General features: G+C 41.1%; 1 protein-coding gene across 1 annotated transcript in view; it reads right to left on the minus strand.

The window, feature by feature from the left end:
- PCDH15 (protocadherin related 15) overlaps positions 1-24,563 on the minus strand; it is a 459,942-nt gene that overhangs the window by 18,800 nt on the left and 416,579 nt on the right. Inside the window, exons 30-32 of the mRNA XM_074830171.1 lie at positions 14,565-14,741; positions 6,942-7,160; positions 2,438-2,548 (exon numbers count right to left, since the gene is read on the minus strand). Coding sequence (XP_074686272.1) covers positions 2,438-2,548; positions 6,942-7,160; positions 14,565-14,741 — 507 coding nt within the window. The remainder of the gene's footprint in view (positions 1-2,437; positions 2,549-6,941; positions 7,161-14,564; positions 14,742-24,563) is intronic.

Consider the following 24,563-nt stretch of genomic DNA (forward strand, 5'->3'; position numbering starts at 1 on the left):
CAAAGAAGCGCGCCTGCCTTGCAAGGAATTGTAGATGGCAGAAAAGAAAGATTTTGCTTGCATCCAGTTGTGAGATCTTAGGCCCATGAACTGAAAGCAAACCTCTGTGCATGCACTCACTGTTGGATTGGGTTGGGTTTTTTTAAGGTAGTAGGACTGTTTGGCTTTCGAAATAACACCATTCAAGTTCAGCAATCATACTTCATCTCTACTTCCAAGAAAAGGATAAAGAAGCATAGAAGTATTGAAACTTCACAGTAAATGTCTTTCCTGTACTTGATCAATGGACAAATAAAATATGAGTTTCATATTGCAAGGTTTAATGGGAATTACTGAAAGGAAAATTAACTAGTGTTCCTACTAGCTACAAACATTAAGACAATGAAATGAGCTTACTTACTGATGCCTATGTATCCAAAGACAGAGAAAAATGAAAATTGTGAGACAAGGCAGATTTAAAACTAAAGAGCTTAGTTCCATTTCATTTGCTATAAACACTGAATTAAGAAAACAAGACTCAAGGCAGCACTGCAAATGAAAGAGGACTGTCTTAGGACAAGTAAAGACAGGAAATATTTTACTAAAATTCATGAAAAATGGTAATAAATGGTATTTTCCAAATAATAATTTCCTAAGGTACACCAGTGCCTTGAAATCAAGTATTTGACAGGAAAAAAAAGATAATTTGTAAATATTTTTATTGGAGCATGTTATTTGCTTTAAAATCCTAAGGATTTTCATTATCTTATAAGGATTTTTACTAGTTCATGTTTAATCAGTTCCTCAGCATGATAGCTATGAGTATATCTTAGCTGTATGCAAAGACATCTGAGAGAAAATATTCCAAATATGGAATCGTTTTTGGGGCAATGAAAACTATTTTTAGTCAAAATGAACATAAATATAAGCCTCAAAGTCAATACTGCAAATCTGTAAATTTGTACCTATATGTTGCAGTACAAAAACATTAGAAAAAAATCCTTGCAGGTAAAAACCCAGCACAATGAGGCTTGTTCTGTGTTTAGCATAAAGTATTCATCAGTGCAAAACGCAGGTTCATCCATCGGGATATCCACTTCCCATAGATAATCAGCTTCATATCACTGCCAGTAAAATTAGGAGTGAATCATTAATTTCAGTAGAAGTTTAGTTAAGTGCAAAGGAAATAGGAATTTTACCCAGCAGGGCACCTCACTGTATGTGTAAGCGTACAGATGTGATCTCATGTGGTTCACAAGCAGAAGCAGTCATTCAAAAATGCGACTATATGGTACTGTCAAACATGTTTTTCCTCCCTTCCTGCCCGAGCAGTAACACTTCACAAAGACAAAAGTCATGTGAGGAAATTCAGCAGTTAGAAGATATTATTCCTTCAAGTATAGCTCCTCTATCTCCCCAGAAAAGCTCAAGCTCTGGTATTATTTCAAACGCAGAGACTGCACTCAGGTAGCTAAGAGTTAAAGCAGCAGTGATACGCTCTGTCATGCCTCTTTAACATTTTATAAAGTCACAGCATCTGGAAAATTTCAACTTTTTGAGCAAAACAAATAATGGTTGAAAACAGAGCAAAGTTGCTCTAAATCCTCAGCGACACCAGAAGCTCTCTCTCTACCTGCCTCCAAACACATTAATGCTACGCTCCTCAGCGTTACTTGGTTTTAAAATACAAACATAGATGAGTAAGTGTGGCAAGCTTATCAACAAAACCCCCCAGCAGGGTACAAATATTAATTGGCTATTCTCCGCTGCAATATTTTCATACTGAGAGTTAAATTGTCGTTGGAGTTCATAAACTTCAGATTTACAGAAGCGTGAAAAGGTAGGCATCTTTGCAATATTATTATTTTATGAGCATGTAATAGGTAAAAGACATATTCATTTAACTGCCAGTGGTTTCTTTATTTTAGTAGCTCCTTTATCTTTAATTTCAATATTCAAACACTTTCAAATTTAGAACAAAAAAACCCCACTTCATCCAACAGAATATTTCTCACTATAGCAAATGGGGAATTTGCAGCAGCAATTTCACTGGAAGTGTTTAGTCAACAGCTCTGAAAAATGTGGCATGCATGCCTGGATTTGTGAAGGCACTAAAGGAGCCCAGCCCTGGCTCACCCTGGTAGCAATGGCCTGCTGGTAGGCTCTTGCTTTAGAAAAAAAACACCTGGTTATACCCTACTTTTTGCCATCTTAAACCTGTTAAAGATTCCCCCACGCACTATAAGAAATCCCCATTAGCAGGCTAAAATGTTTTGTCTCTCCTTACAGAGTCATCCTATTTATTTTCTGGATGTTTCAGAACCCCAAGCAGCTGGGGAAAGACCCCTTCACGAAGAAAAGCCTTTTTGACATAGACTGCACGAAGCGATATCCCTGGAAAGTGAATCATGGCTTTGGTCACTAACAATTTTATTGATGTATCACAAGGAATACTTACATGGTGCTGTCGCCAAGCTCTTCATAGAGGTTATTGGCAGCGGCGCTTGCTGGTTTGCCTGCTGGTAAAGCCATCTGCATTCTCGCAGTCTTTGCACATTCAGCCTGTCGCCTTTGGTGAGCCACGTACGGAAGGAGAAATAATCATTAGAAACACTCTAACATAAGACGAGATGCAAAGTTTTCTATGTTTTTTTTTTTTTTCCTGCAGTTTTCAAAACATCCCTGTGTTTTGTCTTCTTCAAAGAAAAGTAATAACATGATAATCTTTTCCTGGCTTTTTCAGCTCTCTGGTTTTTGTTCTCTCTTGGTGAAACCCTGGACAGAAAGCTCCTGACCAGCAGAACGTCACTGACACAGCAGGTATTTCCCAGGAAATAACATATGTGCTAGCTCCGACACTGCTCTCGTTAGGAGGGTTTATCTGTTCTGGCTGCCCAAGACCAATGGTGGGGAGAGTAAGCTCTTTGGTCAAGTGCTTCATTCAAGCGCCAAGGAACTGCAATTTTAAACACACAAAAAAGTCTCTGGCGAAGTTCAAGTTATCACTTACAACTCCTTTCTCATTAGAGTTGGCTGGGAAATTTCTGTCTCAATGGAGAATTTTTTCTGAAAAAAATCCTTTTTTTGGGGAATGGGTAAACTCACTATGAAACAAATTTCTGTTTTCTATCTAGAATCACAGAATCACAGAATCATCTAGGTCGGAAGGGACCTTGAAGATCATCTAGTCCAACCGTTAACCCAGCATTGACAGTTCCCAACTACACCAGATCCCTCAGCGCCATGTCGACCCGACTCTTCAACCCCTCCAGGGATGGGGTCTCCACCACCTCCCTGGGCAGCCCATTCCAACACCTGACTACCCGTTCTGTAAAGAAATACTTCCTAATATCTAGTCTAAACCCTCCCTGGCGCAACTTGAGGCCATTCCCTCTTGTCTTATCACTCATTACTTGGTTAAAGAGACTCATCCCCCCTCTCTGCACCCTCCTTTCAGGTAGCTGTAGAGGGCCATGAGGTCTCCCCTCAGCCTCCTCTTCTCCAGACTAAACCCCCCCAGTTCCCTCAGCCGCTCCCCATCAGACCTGTGCTCCAGACCCTGCACCAGCTCCGTTGCCCTTCTCTGGACACGCTCGAGTCATTCAATGGCCTTTTTGGAGTGAGGGGCCCAAAACTGAACACAGTCATCGAGGGGCGGCCTCACCAGTGCCGAGCACAGGGGTAAGATCCCTTCCCTGTCCCTGCTGGCCACACTAGTGCTGAAAAAAGAAAACAAAGCCCGCAGGCCCTGGTGTGTAACTGGGGGGGGTGCCACTGAGGTGACATGACTGATCTACCTTGTTTTGGTGTGTTGATACCCAAGGCTTCCTAGGGCAGTCTCTCGATGCACTCTAGTCTGACATGCACCTGCTCACTTGAGGAATATACCACACACAAGGAAATATTTCCTTTTTTCTCTGCAGGAAACAGGCAATGTCCTGAATCACAGTATATTTAATGTGTGCTAGCATGCAATAATAAAATACACTGAGTGGCCATGTAAGTAACTTTTAACCTCACCAAACAAGGTGATCAGGAGCAAGTGGAGTATAGGAAGTAACTCTTACTGAATGTCAAGTACCCCTTCTTCTTAAAACTAAAGACTGGGAGGCTATCAGTATTCCTACACAAGCTGTTAGAAACAAAGCTGAAAATAAGTACTTACTCTTTGAATCTGTTTTGTTATGCAAAAAAAGATAAAGAGATAAAAAGGAAGGTTAAATTAATTCCGTTTCCAACAATTGTCCTAAACAGTGAACCTAACAGGAGTTATAAACTAGATGCTACTTAACTATTCCACACATAAAATTACAGAATTAATGACATGTTTAAAGAATCATAATTTCCAGAGCTGAAGAGTGTTTAGCTGCTATTTCTGATACTCTTGAAACAATTTTGCAGTCAGCATAAATATGAATTACAGTGGGGAAAACAGCTTTGGGCTTACAGAAAACAGCTCCCTGCCACACACACACACAGAAAAGAGAGAGACATGAAAACATGAATATACCTCATGATATTTCTTTAACAGGTGGACTAATAGGGATGCATTTTTATAACTGTTTTCTCTTTTTAACATGTTTCAAGAATGCTAAACATCTTCAATAGTGAAGGAGTATTATTTTTGATTGCTATTTAGAAGATACCAGTATTTTCTGATTAGTAAATAATACATTATTTATAGTTACCTTATGGGGTTGTACTGGATAGTGTACTTCAAAGACACTATTTAATAGAAAAGAATAATGATAGTTTCTGGCTTGTTTACAAGTCATAAATGTAGGCACTGAACTGCACTTTGACAATGAATATTTTATAAATTAAATGAGTTTTCTTTCATTAACTACTATTTTTCCAAAATTTAATAAGCTGATTACTGATCTGGAAAGCACTGAAAAATGGATCTACTGCATATAAAAAAAAAATTAATAGAAATTTGTAACATTTCCATTATATGTGCTCTATGACAGTTACATTTATCCCACTATAATCTCTACACTCAGTGGCAGAATGTTATCAGGAAAAATATTGAAACTCTTTTTGAAAAGGGGAAAAAAAGGCTGTAATGCAAAAACAAACCATAAGGCTCAAGACAGCTTTTGGTATTGATATTAACACTAAAATTCCTTTTATTTTCTTTGGCACTCTTCAGCGATACCTTTTTCATAGAAGTATAGTTTATTTGCATTGGTCTGCTATAAATCCAACTCCATGTCATACTTCTAGACAACAAAAATGGGATTTTTTGATGAAATGAAGTTAGGCAGATTCCTTAAAGCTCTTAAAAGAGATTGATAATCTTTTGATAATCTGACAGATGTCAAGGAAAAATAATGGTATTAGATTTCTTAAAGAAATAGGCAATTCAGATAACAACAACCACCACCTAATTGTACGTTGAACTGGTTCAAGTGATGTTTCACTGGAAGCAAATTTTATATGCAATTTTGGGAGAACTAAAGCAGCTTTGGGATGCACTGCCATGCCAACGGCACAGAAGTTTGTCATGCTCTTTCAGACTCCTTTAAAAGGACTTTTGCCTTTGACCCAAATTGTTTGGAGAAACCGGGATGTAAATATAGTCCAAAAAACGTGCAGTAACCATCAAGAAATGGCTACCCTTGGCTGTTTTTCTGGTGTTACTAAGGAAAGCGTTTTCAGGCAGGCTGCTGTTTTTTCAGGTAGGATAGGCTTTTTAAATGATGACTAACTCCTAACTGCAGTGCACAAAGGAAAAATGCACAGTTTAAATCTCACCTGGTGTATTGTACCACATTACACCTATTGCAGCATTCAGACTGTAATTGCTTTACTGTAATACATGTATATCAGCTCTTCCATGCCCTCTCCTCCCACAGACTGATGCAGCAGAGGCACTGACACTTCACTGCCCTCAGCACAATGAAGGGAGCAGATGCCAAAGCATTTTTCATAGAAACAAACCAAACAAAAACCAACCAAACAGAAAATCCAGCAGGGCTCTGGGAACTCCCTCCTCCATGGTCCTGTGGAGCAGAGGCTTTCCATGATGAGGGCATATTACATTGCAGCTAGTTCACCAATTTAAAAATGAAGATAGAAAGATATGGAGGTACAGACCGATATATACAGAAGTTGAATATAGCCAGTTACTGGGGAAGATGCACGGAAATATTTATATTTTTATTTTGTAATGATTCTTTCAGTGCTCATGCTCAGAGCATGCACATGGAACTAGAAATCTCTCATGAGAAGAAATTAAAGAATAAATATACATCCATTAAGTTCAAATGCATTGATTTTAAATGAGTGGACCTGAAAAGGCTGAGTTGAGAAGAACTTGTTAGGGATGTTGATCCTTTAATTAGTCTATTAGCCCAATTACTTAAACCTCTTGAGTCTATGAGAGGTGAGTAGAAATATCAAGAAGGTTCTCTCTGGTGTATGCTGCTTTAGATGGTGCTAAAATGGCACAAAATCAATTCTTCATGAAACACTGGCACTTAAGAAGCATACAGCTACGGAAAAAATATAACTGTGAGTATTTTAGGATTTCAACAAAAAAAGTTGTGTCCTCTTATTTTTGCCTGAGCTACAATATTTGATTTTGGATTCATTTGTTGAAACAGCACCTTTTTCCTCTGGGTAGTTTTGGGGTTTTTTTTGGCATGGAATTCAGCTCTGAATCTACACTTGCATTTCAATCATCTGGCTTTTGATCTTGTGTTTTGGCACATATTCTAAACCAGTTACTGCACCAAAACTTTAGAAAGGATAGCAAGATGCACTTCCCATGCATTTTCTCTTTTCAGGCACAGCTCACATCAAACATTGACCAACTCTTGCGGTGAGAGGGAAATTAAAACTAATTCCCGGTATAATAATTTCCTTGCAGTGAGGGATAATCTTCCAAACAGTTCTTCTACGAAATGGAGCATCCCTACTACAACATCGCTACCACAAAAAGGAGGAGGAGTACTTACTGTCTGTAGCTGACCATAACTATTAAAATAGCCGGCATACAGCAAAGGATGATTATGACAGCCAGAGCGAGTAACGCGCCTTCCGTGAAGCCTACGGCTTGCGCCTGCTTCTTGACGTTCGCCACCACATCTGGGGTGCGGATCTCCAGGATGCGTCCCCCCTGCCCCAGGTACGGCTGAAACTCTTTATTGATATCCAGCAGTTTGCCATCCAGGAACCTTCAATGTCACAAAAGAGAACTATTACAGCCAGGTGTATTAACTGTGTTTGAATTACTGCATAGTTGGGTTAACAACTGTGGTCTGATAAAGCACATACCTGTTCTTAAGAATATTAGCAGTTCCCTGTAATCCCCCCTGTGTCAGTGATAACTCCAATGCACTTAATAACAGAACCCAGTTTAAACACTGAAAAGGAGAGGTGAGCTGAAGCTTATCCGAAATTCTAGGGGCAAAAAGTTCTCCATGCCATTGAGAACAGCATGGAAAATGGCTGGCTTTGTGCTTTTTCCTTCAGTGGTCTGTTGCAGAGGATTAACTAACCCTCCTGCACACATTCATAAAGACCACTCTGGCCTAAAGATCAACTTGATGCTATTCTAAAAGCTGGTCTGTTGCAGAGGATTAACTAACCCTCCTGCACACATTCCTAAAGACCACGCTGGCCTAAAGATCAGCTTGATGCTACTCTAAAAACGGGTCATTTTTAGAGGACCTTCCTCAGTTTCTTAAAGAAATTCTTTGGCTGGAGGGATAGCCTGCAGTTTGTTCCTTTTGACTTCCCTTTCAATATTAAAAAGAAAAGGGATTTGGAAAAACCATGCTTTTATTAATCCCCGACCCCTTCCCCCCAGCTGCATCAGTTCTGAACCTCATTCTCCTATCTGCTCTGTCTAGTTAGCCTCAATGTCTGCTATTTTCTTAGACTGTAGTGCTGGTACTACATATTGAATTATTTGAGTAAGACTTTCCTCTTATAGCATGACTGTTTGATGGCAAGAGGAAAACACAGAGGGACAATGATCAGATGAACTCATCTCCAGTAGGAGCGAACATCAGAGTAGCTGAAGGATGTGCTCTCTCAACGTTTGGCACAGTGCTGAGGGAGTTTATTCACTGGCTTCATGCTACCTGACAGTGTCCTCTCCATCATGGCAATTTTTGGGTGGAAGCTGTAGCAGCATTCCTGAGAGATGCAGGAGAATTTTAACAAGGAAAACAATAACATTTTAGAAAATGCTACATCAGCTGTACTCATTTCCTTAAAGTCAGATTGGAGGTCACAAAAGATGACAAAGAGAGGTTACTATAAACTGCCTCCTCTTTTTCTTGTTTTGGTAAGATGCAGGCCATTTCTTCCAGAGTTTCACAGCTCTGCTAAAAGGAAAAACATTAAATGCTTATAATAAACTGTAATTTAAACTTCAGGGGTTCTCTAACCACTGCCAGATACCAGAACAACCTTGACTAACATTACTAATTACAGGAACAATAGGCTATCTATACAGTTATCACAAAAACACTGGCTTCAAGTAGGCCTACAAGGCACACTGTTAAAACAGAGCTAGGTCCTAGGCTGAACTAGGGTATTAGCTAACCAGGAACCACGTGCTGCTGTCACTGCTTGCAACCTGTAACAACACCCAACTTCTGTTGGTGAACCACCTACGAGAGGAACTTGGAACCACATAGTTACCAAGTAAAGGACTGGGACAGTCTCTGAAAAAGCAAATGCAGTGGGAAAAGTTCAGTATCTGATCTAATAACTGGCAGTTTAAAGACAAGTGGTCAAATGTAAATCCTAATCAAATGACCTCATTTCCCATATGATGGAAAATTTTCCATTGGATGACTTTTTGATAGCAAACAGTATGTTTGTTAAAAAAATTTACTTTAGGAGCCTGAAAAAACATATTGGCCAAGGCTTTAACTTCCAAAGGAAAATAAAAATCCTTGGATTGCTTTTGAAGTGAGGATTGACTGTCTCAAAAGCTGCCAAGTAGTAGGCTCCAGCTATAAAGATCAAAGGAAGAAGTACCCATTAGGATGGAGGAGGATCCTGCTGGCTCTTAACTACAGCAGAACCCCAGACTCTTACATGTACAGTGATTCTCCTGGAGAAAGAAAATCAAGTGAAAAACACTGAGATAAAAAATCCTGAAAAACAACAGCTAAAAAAATATTCTGAGAGGATTACTGCATATAAACTCTGAATGTCTGAAGAAAGTCTAAAATAGATTTTACTTCCTTAGGCTGATCACAAGACAGAAATTACACTCCTAAGAGACCATTTCTTAAAGTGTGTTAATTACTTACAATTGATTTCCTCTCAAATTAATTTATTGATAAACCCTCATAGCATTGTTTGTCCCTGTTGGTTTTTTGTTATGTTTTTCTTTTTTTTTTTTTTTTTTTAAACTTTGGGGAGAATGTACTCTGATATGTGTGTGTAATCTCTTAGCTGGATCTCATAACATGCAGAACAATTCATCCTGAATGCTGAAATGGTGTGGTTTCACGATACTAACTTCAAAGAAGAGCAGTGGCTGCTCGCTCACAGACCCACACTCTCAAAAAGAGCAACCCAAGGTGTTTTGAAGAATGATTTCCCTTTGTATTAGTATGCTCCGCTGATATTCACAGCTAATTCCTTGACTTCTCCTGCAAAACATTTCCTTGGTATTTGAGCAAAAAATCACTTCTCACAGCTTAAAGACCTGCAATGATGGTTCACAAGACACAAACTGAGTATAAATGGAGCTCTAGTTCTTTTGTGGTACACTAGATGTCACTGGTGCATGTTACATGTCCTTTGAGTGGGCAAAAGCATTCAAGTAGGACAGCATTAAATCTCTGGCTGATTTTAACAATCTCTCAGTTAAAATTCTGTTAGCATTTTCTTGACAAACCATATTTTAACAGGTTTGTAACTTAACCATGCACATTTACTCCATGATGAAACATGATACATTGTGCAAAAGATTCAGACAGGGTAAGGATTTTATTTTTAATGGTGGACATTTTCCAGTTAATATATGCAGCAGAAATTTTCTGGATTCAACTGCTTTTTATGCTCCAATAAATCAAACCCTCTTTCATATAAAAGACTAAAAAGGAGACTGATTATTTCAGTCTGTAAAATTATACAAGTGGCCTCAAAGTCCACTTTTAGGAGTTTGTGATAAAGGGAGGAAATAACAAAGCACAGTTACTATTCAGACCCCTTTTTTAGTGTAACCAGACAGATTTCTGATTAATAAAAATGTCAAGTAACCAGTTGTAACTGTCTTAAGGAAAAGCATGAATCTCTCATTGCGTATCCATCTTACAAAGTACAGGATAGGGGAAATATCAGCATGCCTTGAGAGACCCATGGTTTTCCCACAGTTGGCAGTGATGAACACAGCGTGGCTGTTATGCCTCTGATTTATAAATCATGTCTTTGTTTTCCAGCCAAAAGTTTTGCTTGAATGCAAATATGTGGGATTGAGCTACTCGTTTGGGACCGCTGGACGTGAGACAGCCCATTCAAAGCAGCCTAGTAGCGAGGATGGCACAGTCTGTGCATGTAGTGCCGTTGTGCACACCAGCATTAATCCAGCACATCCAGAGCATGCTGCATCGCCTTGCATCTCTTTATTTCATGACTGTTGGATGTGACCTGTGACGTATTGGAAGGACATTTCCCGGGGTGATTATGGGAGCCTCAAACATTAGCTTTGGTTTAGTGGCGTTTGCTTCTTGTAGAAACGCAGCTCTGCAGCTGGTCACGAGTGTGACTTTGCCCAGATGCTGATGGGCATTATCTGTCCTGACTATCCTTTCCTCCCAGCTCCAGGGTAAAGCCAAGCACCTCTGGGACCCCACCACTGCTCTGACTTGTGCCTGGCTGCCAGCACCAACCAGAATGAGTCACCAGTGATACTTGTCTGTATCCCAGCAGGACTCTACCTGCAAATGGGAACAGGTCACCCCGCTCCACTCTGTCCTCAACTTACCCCCAAATTCCTTAAAAGGCCTTTGCTATGATTGTTTTCAAACAGTGACAGGTTTAGCATAAACTCTGTTAAAGTCAGGGCCTCCACTATGTTTTAGAAGCAGAAACACAGCAGGGTGTTAGAAAGCCCATTTAAGAAAAGCCACGGGTATCTTCCAATACACACAATTTTGTAAGTTGTGTTAAAATCACAACTGGCAGAATTCATGTGCTAAATCTGTGCTGTTGGTACAGTTCTCTCTTCTGTGTACATCATGGAATTTTTGAACATTTGGAAAAAACCTTTGCTAAATTTATATTCCTTATTGTTAAGTTTTTAAAAGAGGGTCTCCATCTCTTTCTGATTTTCTAACCTTTCTCCCATCATATCCAGTTTATTACATGATCCTTTCTTCTACTGATCTATTTTCTGCTGGGATCCAGAGCAGATTCCTAGCTGGCAGAAGGATGTTGTGACTCCTGGCAATCTCTTCCCAACGAAGGGACAACCATTACTGCTGTGTCCTGTGACTGGGGCAGGAAAAACATTGAGCTATTTCTCTAAAGGTCAAAACTCCAGAAAAGATGATCACAGAAGGAATTTCTTCTGAGATTTGGGTAAGCACCTGAGCTGAGCCAATCCAGAGTTTCACCCACCTGCTAGCCAAAATTTGTTAACTTCAGATGTCAAGCTACAAAACTCTCACTTTATTTTTCTCCTTACTTTACTAAGCTGACACTTACCTCTACCCTAAAGCCAGGAAAGCATTCCCTGGGATTTTGCTGATTTAAATATTTAAAAGCTTTCAAAGAGAGAAAAGAGAATAGGGAGAAAAAAAAAAAAAAAAGAGCATGCAGGCACATGGAGCATTTTAATGAGGTTGCTTCTAAGCTGATAGCCCATACATTTGCAGACCAGGCAAATGAGAATAATCTTCCCTTCACATTTGAAAGACTGCTTTTTAACCTATCTTAACTCTATTCTATTCTATGTATTTCACTGGACACAGAAACACCCCTAAAAAGACATTCCTATATTTTTAAAGGGCACCAGATTGAAGAGGGACACATTTGCTGACCATGAAGAGAGTCTGCATCAGAAAAAGATTCTTTTTATGGAGTTGAAAAAGCTAAGTGCCTCCATGTACAGATACTATCTCACTTTCATATACTAATAACAGCAGATTTGCAGAGAGCTTTCCAAAGTGCGGACTAAAAGGGTGTCCGAATTTTCAGCTGTCATCAAGGTCCCATAAATTTTCTGACCTTGGGCATTTCTAATGAGATCCCACTTTGGCCATACTCTAAACTGGCTATGACTGGAAGAAAACACAGTCCTCAGCGAATTTACAAACTGTGAAAGTGAAAAGGTAATAATAAAGAGGGATCACTAGACAGACTGGCTGTAAGGCAGTAACATACATTTTATTGAGACCAGTTTTGGGAGTGGGTTGGAGTAAAACAGTCACTTAAGAGGGGCACTGCAAGCAGATTTACTGGCACTTTTCCTTAGAGATAAAAGGAAATGGTTATCTATCAGGGATTTCTGCTGGCTTTCTGACAAGTTTCCTTAATTTCCACTTTCACTCTTGAATAAAATTGGGAAGAAAATCACAGAGACACCATTCTGGGCACGATCAGCAGCTCTGGCAGTAGACAAGTGAACACACACTCCCACTGCATCACCAAGACCTAAAAAGGCTGTATGACCATGGAGATACCTACAAACAAAAAATGGCCACCAGAAGGAAGTAGGCTGTATCGCCACCACTGTGAAAGCTACCACTGCTAAACTGTATCTGATTTTTATATTCCTAGTTCAGAAAGTGATGCTGGAAGACTAGAGAGGGTTCAGAGAAAACTGTGATTAAAGGAATTAAAACATAGCCCAGAGTGCAGAGGTCAAGGAACTTCTCAAGAAAAAAATTGAAGAGGATGATGCGATCATAAGCCTAAACCCTGGTGGGAACCAGAAACTAAAAGCACCAATTGGATGCTTCAGTCTAGCACCCAAAGTTATAATAAAACTCTGTGACTGAATGTAGACAAATTAAAAAAAAGAAAAAAGGCCTAATTTTTGACAGTAAAAATAATTACCCTTCAATAACAACACAAAGTTTGTCATTGATGGGATTTTCTTGAGGAGTTGCTTTTCTGAAAGACATGCTCAAAGCAGAATTAATTTTGGGAGTTCCTATGGTCTTTATTATACTAGATCAGACTGATCACACTGATCTTTTCCAACCTATAAACTCTGAATATATGCAGAGCTTTAGTATGCTATAATTCATCTGTACTAAATTAAGAGCTCGGGAGAACAAGCCCTTTTTCAATCACAGTCCACCGAGACGGCTCACAGCCATTTGCTTTTTCAGCTGCTGACTGACATGCTGCTTTATATCATCATGGAACACTCTGGTCTAGTTTTCACCGAGATAGAAAGCAAACACAAAGGTGAAACACATGCAAAAAAAACCCAAAAGATACCAGCTGCTTTAGAAGAGGAGCCTGATTTGCATTTTCATTGTTTTGAATCATATGCAGAATGCTGAAACACAAAAATACAATTTCTAACAAAATGATTCTACAGCCTTATTGGTATAGTGGCAGCTGAATGGGTTGAGATACTAATTTTGTCCTAGAACCTACTTCCTGCTAGTGATAACTCAGACAAAACATGTAAAGAGATTACCTTAATTTCATTTTCTTACCCATTTAATCTCTGGCTTCTCTTTGCAGGCAGAGAGACGAGTTACTGCTGGTCCCCAAAGTAGTAGCATGCCAGAGCGATATCCCACCGGAGCTCTGCTAATGTGCAAAAGCCCAGGCAGCATGGCACCCTAGCAAACCACTGCTGTAGTGAGCAGAGCTGGCCCATTCACTGGCAACATGCTGTGAGGTTGATCAATCAGTAAAAAGCCATCTCTTATGTTTTATGTAACACTGGAATTTAATTGCTAATTTGGAACTCAATTGAAAAGGCAAAACAATGTCAAATTATGAATATAAGTGGCCAGTCTACTGCTGTTCACCATCTCCTCTAGCAGCTGGTGGGATGGGCCCATGCAGGTCTGTCTGCTCAGCCCACTGGGCACCTCTGAGCCCTACTGGTTTCCTGCACGTAGATGTACACCTGGGTCATGCCCTGACGCCTGTGCTTCAGACTAGGTGCACATCACCCCTCTTCCTTCCCCTTCCCTTTCTTCTTCTTCAGCTTCGACAAAAAAAGTAAAGAGAAAGAGACATGCTCCAAATGGAAACTGCAAAAAGTGTGAAGGTCAACAACTGGCGCACCAAAGCCCTTGCTTGGAGATCACAAAGAAGTTTTGGTACATAGAAAGTAAATTTCTTCAGAGGAATTTAAACTGGAAGCTCCTTCACAGGGTGGACCAAATGTATTGCAAGCTGTTATGGAAACAATGTCTAAACCATGCGTACTGGAGCCATTCAGTTCAAGGAAATGGACCAAACCTAGTCATGTTGTAAACTTCCAATCTGCACATAGGGTAGGTGTAGGGGCATCCACCAACTGCTTCAATAGATTTTTCTGTTCCAGTTGTGTTGAACCTCTTGCTAACAGAGACAGAACAACAAGCTTCAAAACAGTCCATAGAGATATAGGAAGAGCAACAAATAAACATACTTACTTAAAAAGTTCATTCCTCATTATAGCTCTATTTGTTTGAGGGTCAATTGCGTAGACCATGAGGTCAGACTTGGTGTAATCCTCTTCAGAGTACCCATCCCCAAACCTCCTCGCACCGATGGATTCCACCACAACTGTCGCACCAGGAATCTGATCTTGGACATAGCGTTCCAATATCCTAAAGATGAGATGGAGCCAGAAAGCTGCAGTGATTTATTTGTGCTGATCAAGCCTGACAACAGCCCAAACGAGATACTAATAGACAAAAACCACAGGCTTAGAAGGATGGTAACCTTCAGAGCACTTTTAAAAAATCTCTGCTCCAATCTAACCTCTTAAATGCTGAACTCTTGGGAAAAGCTTAGCAGTGTTAGGAGAGGTCATCAGAAATAGTGTCCTTAAGTCTAGCTCTTTGTATTTATGACATCAGTTGAGTTTTAAATGGCTCATGGGAAACACCATCTATATTTCACAAAAAACCCGCTGTCATCCTTTTATTAAGCTGTATGATTTCAGAACTTTCCAATTCCAGCCTTACACAGGGTGCGTACAATAAATTTTCACTCACAGAAACAACCACTTCAACCATTTTCGGTGGGATATTTCATCTGGCCCTCCAATATAGCACAACATATCAGGTGCCAGAACACCTGCTACTCCAAAAGGCATGAGCAAGTTTTACAGCCATAAGAAAGTTGGAATATCAAGCTGACACGTTTACCACAGGATAAAAATAAAATAAACTGCAGAAGTTCTACAAGGAGAAGAAAGATCGGTTGATAGTATTCAGCAGCAGCTATGCCTGAGATAGCAAGGGCATAACAACTATAAACCAAAACAAATCTGTCTTTTTTCCAAAGAGAAGGATTCATTACAAGCTGCCAGAGCACAGAATGTCACAGTCTGCGGATATGTATATGAATTGTAACGTGTCAGTATACAAGATAAATGCAATTCTGGGGAATTAAAATTTATTAGAGAAGATTACATTAACTGGTCATTTTATTATATCTTGTCATGTGACCAGTTTTCTTTATTATTGAATATTCTTTTTTTTTTTTTTCCTTTTTTTTTTTCCTGACAACTGCATGTCCGCAGACATTTTAGTATGCGCTTTTGGAAACCTTTGTTCTAAATTCAAAATCTCATATTTTTCTACAGTTTTCCATGCAGAACTGTTTATAGGAGAAGTCTTAAAATGTGATGGTTTTTCCTAAAATATTCAGAAAGGCAAAGGGAGAATGGTTGTTTGCAGAATGGCCCTCCAACCAATCAAACAAAAATTACTCATGCCTATGCCAGGTTGAAATGCCTTCAGCGTGCCTGCAGATGCACCAAACCGATGAGGAAAGGACCTCGCTGAGCACCTGAGAAGCTTCTGCACAGACAGCAAGCACACCTATACCTCAGACATTAGAGATTATGAGCATAACTCACTACTGCTCTAACAAGCTGCTTTGGAAAGCACAAGATCTTAATAAAGTGTTTAAAAAGTATATTCTTTTCCTTCCTCCTTGTCTGGTCCGCTACTCTAGTGGGGCCCATGAAATCTGCTGGATTTCTGTAGCAGGCTGCTGCTCTGTATCTGCTGCACTGTGCACCCAATGAAAAAAGGAGGTTTAGAAGTATTTAGAAGCTCGGCTGAATGACCCGCAAATTCTGTATGTAACAGGAAGAACTGGTACTCCCATCAAGACTGTAGCTGGGGCTGGCAGCCAAGCCGGTGGGGACCCCAACTCTTGCAAGAATGGATGAAGCCAGAAAGAAAATGGAAAGCTCTTCAGACGCTGCCATCAGAAGAGCTTTACCACAATTGTTGGGCAAGGACACAATACATCTCAGAGAAAATGGGAAGAGAGTCTTTGCACACAGACTTGCTAATGGCATGGTGAGTTTCCAAACTGGGACTGAGAAGGGTTCAGTTAAAGCCCACAGAGAGTTTTATAAATGAAGGCATAAAAGCAACTATCATCAATACTGGACACAAGGGCAAAGAAGTATGGAGAAATAAGCAAGAGAAGCTGGAAGTCTAAACACTCCATGAGTACTATGAGTTATGGGAATATGCAAGATTAATTTATGTGATCAGAATATCAAATCAAAAAGCAATAGCTGAGTTAGGAGGCAAAAGCAAGGGTACGAGAGGGAACATGCTGCCTGATATATCAAGGATGCACTAGGGTGCAGAGGAAGGCAGATCTCATAAAAAACAGCATCGACTTTAAGAAGTCACTTGTTGGTTGTTTTAAACAAAATCTTTTGCAGTTGATGAGGTTCCATTTTGCTGTTAGTTTTTTCCTGGCACAAGATTTCCAAAGAAAAGTAATGCTGTCAAAGCAGTATTACTTAATGGAAACCCTAACCCTAACCCTAACCCTAATGTCTCTAACACTAACCCTAATCCTAACCCTAAGAATAACCCTAACCCTAACGCTAAACCTAACATTAAAGCCTAACCCTAACACTATCCCCAACCTGATCCTAACGCTAACCCTAACCCTAACGCTAACCCTAACCCTAAACTCTAAGTATTGACCTAACTCTAACCCTAACCCTAAATCTAACCCCTAAACATAACCCTTACACTAACACCATCGCTAACCTGACCCTAACCCTAACCCTAACCCTAACCCTAACCCCTAACCCTATCCCTAACACTAACCCTAACACTAAGGTAACGCTAACTATAACACCTAACCCTAACCCTAACTCTAACATTATCACTAACCTGACCCTAGCCCTAACCCTAACCCTAATGTCCCTAACACTCTTTATGGACAAACCATCTCATAATTTTTCAAGACCACCGATTCACATTTGTCCATCCAGTTTCTCTGCTCTTTGTGTGAAAGTTTAACATGCCCTTAAAACAGAAGTTTTTCTATAAAATTTTGAAAAATCCAAGTCTGTCAGACCCAGGTGCTAGCCTAGCAGTGAATATATACTCTTAGTACAGAGCCATTTTTGTAGGGAAAATAAAAATATAGATCGTCTGACACATTGCTAGTTGACTGGCATCCTCTTAAACAAGCACTGCTGTGGTTTGCAGATACATTAAACTCTACTCATCTCTGCTTCTGGCACGCACTTAACTGGCACTAGGGTGATAACCTGCCACAGACACCTCAGTAACAATAATTCTCCCAGGTAAAACCTGACAGAATAAATCTGGGCTATGCAAATTACTATAAAAAGCCCTCCAAACATTACGTGAATGTAAATGACTAAAAGAAACCATAACCATCTTTAGAATGGCATTTTGCACAACGATTCAGATAGACTTAATATGTGAAAGATTTACCTCCCTAATTAGTATACAATCATCTGCTGCTGCTGCAGGGGGGCATGCTTTGGTTTCCTTGCACAGAACTATTATTTCACCCAAGACAGAAACACCCTGTAAGGTTGGAAGGTTGTAACACAGGGTCACTTTTAGTAGAATTGGTAACAACGTTCCCTTTTCTCAGAAATTCCTGGCATGGCTTCTGCTGGAATTCATTGCCTTTGAGAATATCTTTGTCTAAAACATGATTAAAATTGAGGAACAAATAGCATACTATTTTCTGACTATGAAAAATAGGTACATTGCAGCCACTGGCTTTAATTGACATTGCAAGAAACACCACAAAGTATAGTGGAATGCCAGTAATATTTCGTCTGAAGCACACAAATTGCACATTTTGGTTGAAATATATAATAAAAATGCACTGAGGACTGAAAGCAATTAAAGAATGCACTTAAAAATAGGGCAGTTCCTGGAAGGTATTTTAAAAGTCATTTAGCTGAAAACACTGTAGTGTTTTAAAATTATACTGAAAGTGGTCACCTGCTTGTATGCTACTCGCAAGAACCAATTTTTAAAATGCATACTTTAAGTAACAACAGTTCTACCGTGTTTATCAGCAAAAGTTACCTTAAAATTCTTCTGTCACTTGTTAATGCAACGAGGGTAATTACCATCCTCCCAACAGTGGTGTAGTGAGAGGTAGAACCAGCAACTTAACAGGCGATGGGACTTTCCTACTGCTCTAACTCCATTTGGCTCTGCAGACATAATGAACAGAAATGCCTCCCAGTGCATCTTCGTTACCGTCACTTTCTGAATTCCCATCAGTGACACCAGTGAAATTAAACGAAGGACAGGAGGATTTTCACTGTCATTGAGGACATAATGTGGCCCTAAATATCCTGAAAACTGAGAGATTATTTTTTTTATCTTTAGGTGCAAAAGAAATGGAAAGGCAATAAACCACAGGTACGTTGATTTGCTCAGCTGCCCCTTGGCTCATTGACATTCTGCTTCCCAGAACATTTCTGAAACCAGCAGAGCAAAACCCAAAATCTGGGATGAGGCACCACATTCCTGGGCCACACTCAGCGCTACGTCCACGAGCTGACGTGTGCACCTGAGGCATCGTGTCACACGGCAGGGCTGAGGTTGCTGCATCCCATCACAGGCAGAGAAGTCCCTGCTGAGCACAAGGCTAAACTAAGGGTTGCACCCTGGCATCACAGCATCGTGCTGCTTTCTCCTCACAGCTGCATGAATCTGGCATGCCAGATGCGTGCCGCAGTGTGGGAGAGATCCTGCTACTGGGAAAAATGCAAAGGACTACTTAGAAGCTCCTTTGGAACCTAACGTGAAAGCTCCGTTAATTCACCTCAAAATATGAGATACGGAATTGGCTGCACGAGAGCCCAGCTGCAGTGGCTACTCAACTAGACTAATAGTCATCGTGAAAAGATGGTAAGTCAGCAGCAAGGTTTAATGACCCTCCGTTGTCCCTGGCTGAGAAGATGCATGACAAGGCCTGAAGGAGCACCACAGCATTCCAGTAGTTTTATACCCTCGAGCTGAATTGCTAAATTGTACGTGTATTCTCCGAATCAGCACACAAACAAAAGAAACAATTCAATCTGCAGGACATTTTAGATCCTCAACAGTATCCGAATGTAATTACTGCACAATGTCCTTAGCAGAAAATTCTATGGGAAAAAAAATGTTTCAGTTCTCTAGTAATTTGATAGCCTACTATGTTTCTGGAGCACATAAAAATATTTTAAGACATGAAAAAAAAAAAAAAGAAAAGAATCCATTCTTTCTTTCAGGACTCTGAAATAACTGGTATCATAGACTTGGAGCTACAGGTGTTGAAGACTAGATATCCTGCATAACTCTTGGATCCTCCACTGAAAATTCTAGCTCCCACAGAAAACTTAGTAATAATAATAAATTCATATTCTAGGTAATTTGAAAATGCAAGCAAATTTGGCAACAGTGCAGAGATGAGAGCATTCAGCTCTGCTGGTACACATCTATACGGACTTTTCAAGTGTTTCATTTAACCTCAGTACATTCAATTTTTCTCAACTTCATCCAAATTCTGGCTGTGTTGAGTTTTTGCAAGGTTAAATGACAACTGAACTGCTGGATTTTCAACTGTCCTTTCACAAATAGATAAGGACCAATTCCAGCCCCTCCTGTGCAGTTAGCAATCGCTTTGGAGGGGTGACGCACTTGGCCCCCAGCTTCCAGATGCCTTATTATAACATACACACAGCACAGAGAAGGTCATACTACTTCTGTGGCCTCCGGAGAGGTGCCGAGCTGCCAACACAACTCAGGAAACCCTTACTAGTCAGTTAAGTCAGCCTGCTTTGTGCTGCAATGTAGAATAAAAAAGGCAGAACTGGGGTTTGTTTCAAGCCTAAGACTATTCCTTATTTATAAAATAGCCTTTTGACAAAGATTATTTCTACTTTTATATCATGCACAAGGCATGTGTCTAGCAGGAAGGAGCACCACTGAACCAATTTACTCTGCATGATAACATCTAAATTATTTCAAAAACAACCCAGAGACAATGTCTTAATACCTACTTACCCTAATCCTATAAAAGCATATTGGATTGCACACCATAAAGGAAATTGCTTTCTTACATATTGCTAACGTTTCTTTTCCTCTATTTGTGCTCGTTGTGTATGATCCTGTCCTCCAAAAAACCTACATGCACTCCAACTTTTTAGTTGTGTATCATTTTCCCTAGTTGCAGAAAGAACACGACGCTACGTTCGCCCAAAGAGTAATACAGACATCTTGACTTTGACCCAGAAGATGTATCTTCAGATCTCAGTACAAAAGGGTTTTTACTGCAACAGTAAGCAATTTCAGAATAAAGCAGAAGTTTACAGCTTTATCAGAGAAGCCACGCACTGCATTATAGCGCTTCAGAGAAAGTACATTAACAGAACAACGTTTGGTATTGTTGAGAGGAGAGGGGAGAAGGAGGTTGCTGAAGCAGTGCTTCCCAGCTGGCAGTGGAAGTAGCAAGTGGAAAAGCCAGAGTTGAATAAGCTTTGGTCTCTATTACCTAACTTAATAAAGGTAGCCAACTGCTATTAATCATCCTGATTACAGTGGCGGGAGGCTAAGATCAGCTAAGAAAGGGAATGGGCTCTGTTAAACACTGTACAAAGCGAGAACTACAGGACACGCGTTCTCCAGGCAAAGCCAAATGTAGGGTGGATATGAAATACGATGCAGCCAGTTGGTGGGAAACGTCCCTCTAACCTCATTATTTATTTATTTGCTAATTTTGCGATTTAATTTAGAATGACACAATACAGTGCAAAGAAGTGAAAGGGGAAAAGGCAGAGGGGAGGTCAACCAAAGGGCCAGGAGCAAAATAAACCCATATAACAATGTCAGGGAGTGCTGAGGAGAAAAAGAACAAGCAGCTATAGCAGTACCTGTGACTAAAGAACGTTTAGTAATGGTGAGGAAAGTACGTGCTAGCTGTGAAGAGTGCTTAATGGCAAGTTCACTGCCACTACCCCAATATGCAAAAAGTCCAGTCACCTGTAATTAGGCTTAATTCAGTAATTACATGACAAAAATTGCAAAGCAAGCAACGGAATGGTACTTCACCTATGGGAAAACTAACAAGACTGAGTGATTTATACACTGCAGCTACATCCAGCAGGAGAGACATGTTCATTTTCTACCAATTCATACACTGAGGAGAAGAAAGAACACTGGTGCACTAAGGCTGACTATTTTAGTACAGTCAGGAGTGCTTTCAGAGGCACCGCATTTCCAAACAAGCACTTTTAAGGTGGCCCACCCAAGGAGTAGTTGTGTCTGCCTTTCCTAAAGGTACCAAGACTGCTGGAATCCCAGTGATGCCTCATAACATCTCATTTCATTACACATTGCCATATCTTCATGTCCCCCAGGGCTGGGTTTTGGGGCCACTCCTGTTTAACATCTTTATTGATGATCTAGATGAGGGGATCGAGTGCACCCTCAGTAAGTTTGCAGATGACACCAAGTTGGGTGGGAGTGTTGATCTGCTCGAGGGTAGGGAGGCTCTGCAGAGAGACCTGGACAGGCTGGAGCGATGGGCTGAGGCCAACTGGAGGAGTTTCACTAAGGCCAAATGCCGGGTGCTGCACTTGGGCCACAACAACCCCCAGCAGGGCTACAGGCTTGGGGAGGAGTGGCTGGAGAGCTGCCAGTCAGAGAGGGAACTGGGGGGGTTGATTGACAGCCGGCTGAACATGAGCCAGCAGTGTGCCCAGGTGGCCAAGAAGGCCAATGGCATCCTGGCTTGTATCAGCAATAGCGTGGCCAGCAGGGACAGGGAAGGGATCTTACCCCTGTACTCGGCACTGGTGAGGCCACACCTCGATTACTGTGTTCAGTTTTGGGCCCCTCACTCCAAAAAGGACATTGAATGACTCGAGTGTGTCCAGAGAAGGGCAACGGAGCTGGTGCAGGGTCTGGAGCACAGGTCTGATGGGGAGCGGCTGAGGGAACTGGGGGGGTTTAGTGTGGAGAAGAGGAGGCTGAGGGGAGACCTCATGGCCCTCTACAACTCCCTGAAAGGAGGGTCCAGAGAACTGGAGATGAGTCTCTTTAATCAAGTAATGAACAATAAGACAAGATGTAATGGCCTCAAGTTGCGCCAGGGAAGGTTTAGACTGGATATTAGGAAGTATTTCTTTACAGAACGGGTTGTTGGGCGTTGGAATGGGCTGCCCAGGGAGGTGGTGGAGTCCCCATCCCTGGAGGGGTTTAAGAGTCGGGTTGACATAGCGCTGAGGGATCTGGTGTAGTTGAGAACTGTCAATGTTAGGCTAATGGTTAGACTAGATGATCTTCAAGGTCTTTTCCAACCTAGACGATTCTGTGATTCTGTGATCTTGATAAATACACTACATTCCAGAGGCACTGGCTCACCCTCCCAATTACTGAACATACCGACATTTTAACAAAAAGGAAAGCAGGAACAAAGAAATAAAATACAGCGATATACACAAGTGCCATGTACAGCACTCATGTCAGCTGTCCTTTTTAAATGCCACCAACTGGCTTCTGCAACTGAGATTAGAAAACACCATTTGCTATATTGTCAACAGCAAAACGCAACTGAAGGGAAATCATCCACATTCTGAAACATTTCCCTAAAGAAAGGACTTTGCATTGCAGCTCCTATATATAAAATATATTGTCTCATATACTATGATTATACACAAAATTATATATGATGTACAATGTACTTACGATTTACATTATGATATATAATTTATAGCAATATATATTGCTATAGTATATATTACGACATTTCTTTTAAGTGCACCACAGTTTCTATGACACAAAGCAGAGCAGACACTCCTTTGAGAAATGATGGCAGTCAACTTCATATATGCAAACTACGAAGCTAGCAGGCTGGATGTTCTTATTCTAAAACACTCCAAGAAACAGCACTTGATTTTACATTTGGATTTTCTAGTAAAAAAACCTGCCCGGCCACTTCTACATTGTATTAGAGGTTTGAGTGTGGACTTTCTTTTAACTATGGAACAGCTCCATTTGATACCATTAAGGTATCAAAGGATTGCAGCCTGTAAGAGGTCAAACTACACATGAAGAAAAGTTCCCTGGAATTATCATATATGCTATTTCCAGTAATTTTGTCTTGAAAAGTAGGGAATAACCTGTATTAAGATACACATGATATACATGAACACCCAGAAGACAGATAAAGTTACTACCCAAGAGCATAGAATCACAGAATGGTTTGGGTTGGAGGGAATCTTAAAGATCATCCTGTCCCAACCCCCCTGCCATGGGCAGGGACACCTTCCACTAGACCAGGTTGCCCAAAGCCCCGTCCAACCCTTCCAGGGAGGGGACAGCCACAGCTTCTCTGGGCAACCTGTGCCTGGGCCTCAGCACCCTCACAGTAAAGAATTTCTTCCTTACATCTAGTCTAAATCTACCCTCTTTCACAGAATCACAGAATCAGCTCGGTTGCAAAAGACCTTGAAGCTCATCCAGTCCAATGTTAACCTCACACTGACCGTTCTCAACTCCACCGGATCCCTCAGCGCTGGGTCAACCTGACTCTTCAGCCCCTCCAGGGATGGGGACTCCACCACCTCCCTGGGCAGCCCATTCCAACGCCCAACAACCCCTTCTGCAAAGAAATCCTTCCTAAGAGCCAGTCTGACCCTGCCCTGGCGCAGCTTGAGGCCATTCCCCCTTGTCCTGGCGCTTGTTCCTTGGTTCAAGAGGCTCATCCCCCCCTCTCTGCACCCTCCTTTCAGGGAGTTGTAGAGGGCCATGAGGTCTCCCCTCAGCCTCCTCTTCTCCACACTAAACCCCCCCAGTTCCCTCAGCCGCTCCCCATCAGACCTGTGCTCCAGACCCTGCACCAGCTTTGTTGCCCTTCTCTGGACACACTCGAGTCATTCAATGGCCTTTTTGGAGTGAGGGGCCCAAAACTGAACACAGTCATCAAGGTGTGGCCTCACCAGTGCTGAGTCCAGGGGTAAGATCCCTTCCCTGTCCCTGCTGGCCACGCTATTTCTGATGCAAGCCAGGATGTCATTGGCCTTCTTGGCCACCTGGGCACACTGCTGGCTCATGTTCAGCCGGCTGTCAATCAACACCCCCAGGTCCCTCTCTGACTGGCAGCTCTCCAGCCACTCCTCC

Source organism: Strix aluco, chromosome 7 (genome assembly GCF_031877795.1).
Source record: "Strix aluco isolate bStrAlu1 chromosome 7, bStrAlu1.hap1, whole genome shotgun sequence".
NCBI lineage: Eukaryota > Metazoa > Chordata > Aves > Strigiformes > Strigidae > Strix > Strix aluco.